Source organism: Enoplosus armatus, chromosome 12 (assembly GCF_043641665.1).
Source record: "Enoplosus armatus isolate fEnoArm2 chromosome 12, fEnoArm2.hap1, whole genome shotgun sequence".
NCBI classification, from domain to species: Eukaryota; Metazoa; Chordata; class Actinopteri; order Centrarchiformes; family Enoplosidae; genus Enoplosus; species Enoplosus armatus.
Window position 1 is genome coordinate 9,060,470 of NC_092191.1, and position 10,293 is coordinate 9,070,762.

Below are 10,293 nucleotides of genomic sequence, written 5' to 3' on the forward strand. Positions count from 1 at the left end.
GAGCTGTCAAATGCACAGTGTGAGCAGGTGTTTCGGCAAACACAAGGACAGACAACCAGCGCACAGTGGTGCCGTGTTTTGACAGAGCTGTAAGGAACACTGTAAATGTTTTAATAACTGTTGGGCTCAGTCACAGATCACACGCTCACTTGACCTTTTGTTGTGATGTTGAAGTACTGGAAAAGGTCCATGGCTAACGGTTAAAGACATAGTCTATAAGGTTTAAACTCCATTCAAGGTAAACCAGTTGGACAACATGGTAAGACAAAATACAAACAGATGCCTTTGTTGTCCTCAGTTTGTAGAACATGGCATAGCGTTAATGCAACAGTTACAGTGATTCAGGGCAGTAAAGTTCAGCTGAAAATTGTTATTTTGTTCCCAGATTTGCCCAAAAAATATCACCCGCTGCAACATATCAGTCTTGGTTTCTTTCATAGATGTGGATTAAAGTAAGTCGGCTGGACGAACCCACTGGACATGAAGGGATGCAAGAGCCCTCCAGTGGAGGAAAGCGGAACACCAGCGGCCGTGTGGAAGATCACATTCCCAGAGCTGAAGTTGGGGAAAGTTTGGTGGAAGTTGGCGGGGTTTGACCCACAGGTGGGCGGGTTTGGACTGATGTTGACCAGGGAGTTGGAGCCGGGCTGCAAGGTGCTGTCCGCCCCGGGGTTCTGCTTTTTCCATTTGGTCCTCCTGTTCTGGAACCAAATTTTCACCTGGGTTTCGGTCAGACTCAGGGACAGAGCCAGGTTTAGTCTCTCGCACACAGATAGGTACCGAGTTGTGCGGAACTTGTTTTCCAGAGCCACCAGTTGCTCGTAAGTGAACGCTGTTCTGGCGCGCCGTGGTTTGGCGCAGGCCTGGTCCGGGCGCCGCCGCTTGTGCGGGGAGGAGTCCTGCAGGCTGACCGCCGACTCCCCATCGTCCTGCTCCCCGGTGAGACAGGGCTCTGCTTCAGCCGGTGGGGAGAGCAGAAGGGGGTCAGCGACAACTGCGTGATGCATGGAGGCCGCAGAGTTTTCATCCCCTGTAAATAAAAAAGAAGAGTTAGCCCACATCATGCAAATCCAGCAGATCGAGCATCGAATTTCTAGATTTCATTTAATTTTCTAGTCAAAAATGAAGTCGAACTATTTAAACTGTAGGCCCTATCCATCTTTGATTCGTGTTGAAGTGGCAAGATCTTTTTGAGGATGTCAACATAACCAGTGCTTTCATTTAAAAGATGGCAACACTATTGGACATCAAGGCTTGGCTTAAATATGTAACTGTGACTAGTTGACTGGATACAAGATTAAACTCTATGTTTTGAAGAAGTCGCTATTTGACTTTGTATTTTCATGTGTTTGTGTCTGGCTAAATGGGCCAGCTGGGCTGTGGTGCTGAAGGGACAGCTCCTGACAGGACGGACGTCACGTGTCAAATCTAATAGCAGAAGATCCACACCTGCCTAAGAAATGTCTCTTCGTTGTGCAGTGATGTCCCGCTTTGTCCTGTTTGAACTGTAGTTTAAATACCAAACACAGAAGGCCTAAAGTTGACATCTGTAAAGTGTTTGATTAGGATCCGGAGGTCGCTCGAGCGGAACAGAGCACAGACTCAGAGGAGGGGGAGACATGGTCACTAATCCTTAAATAATTTATAAACCACACAGCGCCTCAAATGTCATGTTGCGGAAAGAAATCCCGTCTAAATCCAGCTCCGCCACCTCAGCCATGACGTGCTAATGGAGTTTCATATTTGCGGGTGGGTCGATAAATGTCATCTATTTAAAGGGAAGTTTTAATCGAACGATATTTAGGATCAGACATGGATGGGGTGTGAAGTTTGTACCTGCAAGGTGCTAGAGGGAGATATGCAGGATGCAGTAATGGGATATCGATCAAAGCGCGCAGAGGCATCCTCAATGGGACGATTTAAACAATTATCTAGCCTGCCTGTCCCAGTGCCAATCACACGCTGGGGCTCTGGGAGCAAGCCTTTGTGGCTTCCTTGAAAGGAAACGCAACCCTGGAAATTAAGGGAAGGTCATACAGAGATGACAATAAATCTGATAGAAAATAGCGTCTCAGTCGCTGGTGTTTAGTCCAGAGCAGAAAGTTTTTATTGCAAGATTTCACAATAAATATATATTTTATTCATGCGCTGTTTAGATACGACATACGCATTTATTGATACGTCTGGATGTTTTTAAATAATTGGTATGTGCAATAAAAAAAAATCCAAAACAATATATTACACGTAAACGTTTGATCTATACGACGAATAATATTCTAAAATTGTCTGTTTTCTCTACCTGCTTCCGTGTGCTCAACTCTGAAGTCTCCGGCGGCAGCGCTGTCCGACTCCAGACTTGTTCCCTCTGCATCTGGCACAGGAAACTTCTCCCTGACGACGGAAAGTTCGTTCACCCTTTTGCTGTTGAATTTGTTCGGATCCAATATATCAATAATAGAAAAGGAAATCTTGTGACTGGACGTCATCGTCACTCCACAGTCTTTAGGGTCCAGCATCCTTTATAGAGAAATAGCTTTAAAGATGTAACAGGATTGACGTGCGTAATTACGCGTGTGGAGAGGAACTTCTCATAGTTTCGCCTACTTCTTTTCTTCAAGCTTCATCAAACCGGATTTGTGGCGATGATCCCTCGGAGTGTGGACTTCGCTCCTCTGCTTCTGTCTGTCAGTCTTGCAGCGTGAATGAGATGACCGGAGCGCGGTCTTTAAAGCGTCTGTCCCCCCACTCTCACAACCAGACACGTGACACAAACACTATTAGTGTTTCACACGACCACCTAATGGGCTCAAAGCATTCGTCGATAATCACCCATATCATTAAATTCAATAATCCACGACCTGAAAGTAAATTGGGCACAGATGGCACTTGATCCATATCAGAGATCGCCCTGTCTCTCCACAGTGGACTCTGTTGGAGAGTTACTGTCAGGAAGGGGAGTTTCGTGTCCCTCGAGCTGCAGAAAAAACTTTCTCTTCATTTCTGCATATAAACTGCTGGCTATTCGTGGAAATGTAGCAGCATCACGATTCACAAATCATAACGATTTATATTAAAATGTAAAAATGCAAACACATTGAAATGTCACTGTCACAAATGTAACCGTGTCACTATTGGCGGTATCAGTAATAATTAAGCACAGCTGTTAGTAGATGTATACAAAGGAATAAAAAATAACTGAAAAAGAAACTTATAATGTATCCAGGTGATATTCAAGTGTTGATATGAAATTTCGAGGTACACAGGTGACACACATTCAGAGATATTATAAAGGTATTTTGTTTCATTAACACTTAACACTTGGCTTAACTTAAAAACTGCATAAATACAGCTCTGAAGGTAACTAATGGTTATAGTCCCTCTATCCTTTAGAGTTTGTGCTTATTCATAATTGCAGGTGTTATCTGTTATACATTTCATATCTTTGTTGTTGCTGTTTTCATAAAACAGTGATACTGTTCTCAGTACAGCATTTCCAGTATCATTTGCACTGCATTGCACTACACTGCAGCAACTTTCATACAGTTTAATGGCAGACAATAATGCTTTGAAAGGCTGTTTTTTATTTGGAGAAGGTGGTTTATTCCCCATTTGTTTGTGTGACAACAATCCATACTAAATGACATGAACTTCTACTTGCTTATTAGAGAAAACTAAATAAGGATGTGTGTTTTGGACAGACTGAAAGGATCCATGATGAATCATTATTCTAGATGCTTCTTTAAAGCATTCAAAGCTAAATTGCAGGAGTACAATGTATACGGCTGATTGTTTTCTCACCTAAGGTGATAGATTTATATTCACAATCAGTCGGCTCCCTACTCTTTGCTATTAGTATTCAATATAAAGTGACATAGGGTTGTTTAAAGCTTGATGCCTGGTGATGGCTAAAATGGTGAAACCAGCACGGGATCAATATTCTCAGCAGGTGTCCAATACAGATAAAACCTGATGGCTACAGACAGTCATTTTGGATACTGGAAGGCCAAACCAGTAACTGCAACAGCACAGGAGGGCTTGTTTGAAGCTTCCTTTAATTCCCCAGTCCTTGAATGACCGAAACAATTTGTATTTTCAGTTAATACTAATCCTATAATCCTATAATGTCTTTCAAATTTGTATTTTTGTAGAATTAGAATAGCTTCACATTGGTGGTAAAAATGTACTTTTTTTTCTAAGGATATCTGTGGTTCGGTGTTCCTGTTTTGCTCCATATGTTTAAGCATTAACATATTTTACCATCTGAGCCTGTGAGGTCTACATTGTGTGTGGATGAGACAGACAGAAGGCATCGGGGCCATTTCTCTGTCTGTAGTTCTGTCTGGTGTTGGTGACATGGGGGATCCGATCATGTTTACACACTGTTAAAGGTCTCTCAATTTCCTCCCTGCATAATTTCCTGTGTTACTTACACAGTTCAGGGTGGTTTCATTGCTACCGAGTCATAGTCTGGTGGACCAGCATGGTCTACAGTAGTTACATAGTCAAACATTTGTTAAAGCTGCCCCTACAGGGTGTCTGCGTGTAGGCATTTGCATGTGTATGGCACTTGCACGGCCATTACTGTAGTCCCTCCATATGAATAGAGCCCACTGCACACTGGAGGTTTACAACTTCCTACGAGAAAGCCCAGTGGCTGGACATCTGTTTGTGTGGGTCAGCGGGACAAAAGGGACGAGCCCCGAGGACAAAGAGGCCCTCAGGTAGACTTCAGAGAGAGCGGGAACAGCAGCTGGCTCGGCTCTGAGTCTGTACGGGCCGGAGCAAGACTTCAGAGAGGAGGAGTGTTCCCTGTCAGGCACCGCAGGGAGCCAAAGAGACACACTTCCATCCAAGACCCCCCTCCAGGCTCAATAAAGTCATCACTTCACGGGGAGACTGCCCCCAGTCTGCTAAATGTCAGATAATTTGTCTAATGGCAGGGGCAGCATTATGAGCTGCAGTCCTACTCACAGACTGTAGTGTCTATTGTTTTCTCTAAAGGCCTCCACTGTCTCCCCGACTCTCCTGTAAAGTGGGACTCAAACAAAGGATCAGCAAGTGTCTGGTGAACCATTAAGTGGGGCTGTTAGATCCGGGGTGCCAGATTCCTAAACTTTCTAGTTGTGCTGGTTTCTAAGATACAGAAACATCACGGAGAGAACATATTAATGGTTTTGTGTGTTTTGGCCCAACTGTAAGCTTTCCATTACTGTTTACCAGTTCCAAAAAAACGTGCCAGACTAGATTGATTTTTCACATTTTTTATGCTTTTATCAAGGAGTCAACACCACCAAATCTACCAAATCCACAGCATCAGTGTTTGCTTACTATTTATATTCTGGAGTTGATGACAACACATCTTATTTCTGGCAGCAGATTTGCAAATCTTGGACTTGCAAAAAAGTACTAAATGACAACTGATGCATTACAAATCTTTTACAGCTTTAGTCTCTGCATGCTGATGTTCACACTGTGCTGACATGAAATCAACCTTATAAGCCATGGTATATAACTGTCAGCGGTAACATGTACACAACGTGTGTTTAATGTGCTACAACACCTCAAATTTGGCCATTTCAATGCTGTGTCTAACATGCAACACTGCTTTTGTGCTACTACTTTTACGTTATCTGCACTCAGAGGCAGTTGGCATGGATGTGTGCCAGTGTAGATCAATACAGTACAATCTTCCTTAACGGGCATAAAGCGTCTCCTGTCTGCACTGCATGCCTATTTTGCTGCCAGGCCTCCTTTCAGTTAGCCCTCTGTGTTTGTTTGACTCTCTCTGACAACAAGGTCAGTGGCATTGCCCAGTAATTGTCCTAACGGCCTGTATACCTGTTGGGTGGAGGCGAGTAATGAGAGTTTTTCATTACGGGCGGGACGGGTGAGTGCGCCTGGCAGATGCTGACAGGCAGCAGATGTGTAAAGTTGGGGATGATTTGTAAAGGGGTCAACTGCATCGCACAGGAGATGGAGGGCGATGTGGGGTGGGGGTAAATTATGCTGAGGGACACTGTCAGTCATACAGTGCCCCTGTCACAACAAGGTAAAGGTCAGTTCAAACATTGGTGCTGTCGACTAATAACCAGGACAGTGTGGTCATGTCGGTAAAGTATGCAAACTTTCTACCACATAGATGTTTATTTCAAAGTTTATTGCATTTATTTAAGCATTAATCCAATTAGTTTTCACGTAAAAACCCTCCTTATAGCTGGATGTACATGTGCAAAAAATCTCAATTTGTATGTTATCGATCTGATATTCTTTAATACTTGAAACTACACGGGATTAGATTTTTAAAAACTTAAAATTCAGTCTTGAGTTAATGCAACCAAAGTTATAAGAGATGGAGCTGAGAGCATTTTCTGGTTCCGTGTCATTGTGGTGTAGGGTCTGTGCAAAAAGGAGAACAATGATTTGTACTGCATCCTGTCTCATTAATGACACACTATGCATTAGTTTCCTCAGGCGTTCATATGGCTTTGCAGGTATACATGGATTCAGAAATCAATGAAAATCATGATCCTCAGTTGTGAGATAGCTGTGGGTGATGGATCAAGGATCAGAGCATTTCATCTCATTTCCATCCTTAAGCCCGGGCTCACTTTTAGTTTTAAACGGCAGAGAGCATTGATGTGATACAAGCGAAAAACAGACAGGAAAAATCAGAAAAAAAATACTAACGGTAAGGATTACTCTTTGTGAAAGACGACAAAACAATCAGCATGTTGTCTTTTCAGGGCACAAGGACTGGGTACAAAGGTAAGGTATTTTGGCCTAATGCCCTGGCTAGACCTTCAGATTGTTCAGTCTGTAAATTAGGCAACACAGATGTTTTGGCCGGTCTGTCCTCTCCACACAAAAAAATGCAATAACAGGGAGGTGAGTAAAGGAGAGTGTGCACATTGTGAGAGAGGAAACGGCTGCAGCTGCCTGTTTTCCACAGGGCTGAGGCCTGCTAGTAACAGCTCTGTGGTCCCCGGCATCTGCACAGAGCGCACTGTCACTCAACGTGAGCATTGATTAGCCATTGTTCTGAGAAGGTCACATCATAATTCATTAACAATAATTAGTCCCGCAGTGCCACCTGCACTCCTTCTCTCGACTGCCCTGTTAAATTACGAGCAACCATCACGGTTCACGCGTGGAACAATGAAGATGTATCCGCAACGTAAAGGCAAGAGCTATTAGTTACATTATTTAAATGGACCCGTTTAAACCTGGGGAGCTGTCTTTATGAAGGGCAATTAGGCACTAACCGTAATTGATAATTTGTGCTAATTACAATTAGGAAATATAAATAGTGGGTGTAGGATTAATCATCATTGCGGTTAAGCAGGGAGGGTGCATGGTGCATGGTGGGTAGGTGTGATGGAAGGCAATGGATTATGCCCCATTCATCTCCATCTACTGCAGAAACAGATTGTGTTTGTCCCTTTATATTTCTCCATTGACCATTATCTCTTTTTTGTTTCTGTGCCCTTGCCAAATAGTCCACGAGGTTGTGAAAGTGTGAGGCTGTAGTTAGTGAGCAGCAGAGAGAGAGCCCAGTGGCTCTGTGAGGGTAGATGTTACTGGGAGGACTGGTGAGGCCTGACATGATGACATTAAAGGTGCTCCTTTTAATACCACTTTTGCATTTTAGATTTTTAATGGCATATTTCATTAATGTCAACTCTTTTTTTTCTTTTTCAGCTCAGTTTTAGCGCTCTTAGTGCTTTTAGTGCTCTTCTGGTTTCATCATAATTTGTGTTTTTCTGTATTTCATTTTACGGCCAGCAGACGATGTTTTGTGAACACCCCCATGCTGTTCACAGAGCACCAGGTCACATTTTAGATTAAATCTTGGCCCTTCACCTCTAATTAGATGAAGGTTCTTCCAAGGTCACCTTATCTGACCTTTGAACTTGGTATCTCGGTCTCTGAGATGAAGATGCGTGTTCTAATCCAGCGCATTCACTTGCTTCTCAGCGCATGACGACAACATCATGTGACACAATGAGATGCAACCTACTCCCTCTCATAAAGAGATTCAGACTGCGGCTTGTTGGTGTGCAACGTTTACATTTAAACTACATACAATTCATCACCATGCCAAGACAAGACGCCACACATGTCTGCAATCTAAACAACTGCACTGACAAGTCAACTTACACATCAACTGGCTAACAGCGTCTGTGGTCTAAGAAGAGACAACACATTGATTTAAATACAAATACCAAGCTGTCTTAGCTGAGCAAACAAACAAATGGAAATGATCAGACTGGCCTCTGCGGTAGGTATGTGGGCATGTTGACTCAGATGAGCCCCCATTAGACTTTATTGCTTTATTCACGAGGGATTTGAATTAATCATTGGTGTTTGTGTGTGCGTGTAAAAAGGGAGACAAAAAGAGGAAGACGGTGCTTTATTCTGCGCTGTCAGATCCCAGCCTGCTCTGTTGAAAGTGTAAATACTAAGCAAGGCCAAGGGTTTTGGTAAATGTGGTGAAACAACGTAACCGGTAAAAATGAATGATTTATGATAATGAAGCGCAGATAATGCTCAGTAAACACAAGCTGCCCTCCATCCACCTAAAACCCTGAGCCCAGAGGTGCATTCATTACCTTTTTGTCTCTCTTATACATCTTGCCTCTACTCTTTCTAATTAGTATTAGAAAGTATAGTATAGCTGTTTATAATCAAATGGTAATAAATAGCCAAATATTCAGTCTAAAAATCATGTAAAAAAACAGTTGATTTTATGGAAAAGTTAGTAACATTCTTCTGTTTCAGTTCAGTATAAAATATTGCTAATGTTGTTGCTTGTTGTTTTGTCTTAAATATAGTCCAACAGTGCCTCCTCAGTTCCTGTCATTCATATCGTGGTCTTCAAATGGGGCCCTGCACCATGAGGCCCCCACTGGCTGGTGGTAATTGCTACAGTGAAAGCTGGATCAGCGGAGCTGCTCTAATCAATAAAGTCTTCATCAGCCATTTCCCCTGATGATTCTCCCTCATTTCTCCCTTAATTGTTCTTTTTCATCAAACAAGGTCTGTGCCGTGAGCATGTGTGTGTGTCTTTGTATGTCTGTGTGCTCCCAGGAGCTCCTGCTCCAGCTCCCCCTCAATGGACTGCGGCTAACAGATTGCTAATGGAAGTTGGGCTGAAAACAGTGGAGGGAACCTTTGCCTCCTATAACTAGACTGTGACCTCCATTGGAGGAGGATTACTGTTGATCCAGGCTCAAGCTCCCCCAGAGCGGCTTCACTCCTGACACTGAGCACGACCACTGACTCAAATAAAGACCTAAATGTGTTCAGGCAACTGCTCAGTTGTGTTGTACTTTAACGCTATTCAATAAACAGGAATTTAAAAACACATTAGGAATTTAAATTACTTTCATAAATGCACTAGTATGTGTGGCTAGCTGATTCCTTTTAACCTCTTAAAAAGCATTTTTTTTAAAGGGTAATGAAAAGACATTACTTTGGCGGTAATTTGGGTGAACTAAGCAGCTTTAACACAGGTGAGATACCCCAAACCAGCCATTTATATAATTTAGAGTAATTTTTGTTCCCTAAAGAGTGAGTTTTGATCCTAACAGAAGATTTCTTTCTTGTCAGCAAACATGGTTCCCCAAACCACAGAACTGTAATATTCTGAGAATAACTTTCTTCATTAGTGCCTGATATTTTTGTTTGTAAGTTCAGTTTTTAAGCACAATGCCTCTTGAACATGTTGGTCGGTGTTCATAGTTGCCCTCTGCTGCCCTGTAACCTTCATCCTTCAGGACTGTTTTTCGCCCATGACTGCCAAAGAATGGGAAATGATTGGGGTATAATTGTTTTCCTTTAGCACTTATTGCCCTTCTGTGCTAGTAAAAAGTTGTGGGTCCTCTCCATCCCCCAGGGGGAGGAGTCGCTGGCTTTCATAAGGTGTCCGTCCTGGCTGTCTGGCTCTGCAGGCATCACTGCCCATGTGGAGCATCCAGCCGTCAAAGGGCTGACTGTGGTGCAGAAGAAGAAAAAAAAGGGAGGAGGGGGGTGAGTTAAAATGGCATTTTCAGGTAAATACAGTTCATAGCAGTGACACCAAACTGAACATTCTTACAGCTGTGACACCCATTTCCCCCCTTTACACTGACGATCCACATCTTCACCTTTTAAACTGTAATGACTTAAAGAGTCACTGTAGTTCACACAGTTCTGATTCACATAAAATGAAATCCAGAAATATTGAAATAATAAACCCTGTCCAGCTATCAGAAGAGGTTACAGAGTTTGCAGATTAACAGAAGTCAATGCACA

General features: G+C 42.9%; 1 protein-coding gene across 1 annotated transcript; it reads right to left on the bottom strand.

Moving 5' to 3' along the window:
- Positions 1-434: 434 nt before the first annotated feature.
- nkx1.2la (NK1 transcription factor related 2-like,a) lies at positions 435-2,624 on the bottom strand. The gene is made up of 3 exons (XM_070916607.1): positions 2,605-2,624; positions 2,292-2,517; positions 435-1,034 (listed from the first exon to the last, which is right to left on the bottom strand). Exons 1-3 carry the CDS (start codon positions 2,622-2,624, stop codon positions 435-437), a joined length of 846 nt encoding a protein of 281 aa, XP_070772708.1.
- Between the last annotated feature and the right edge of the window lie 7,669 nt (positions 2,625-10,293).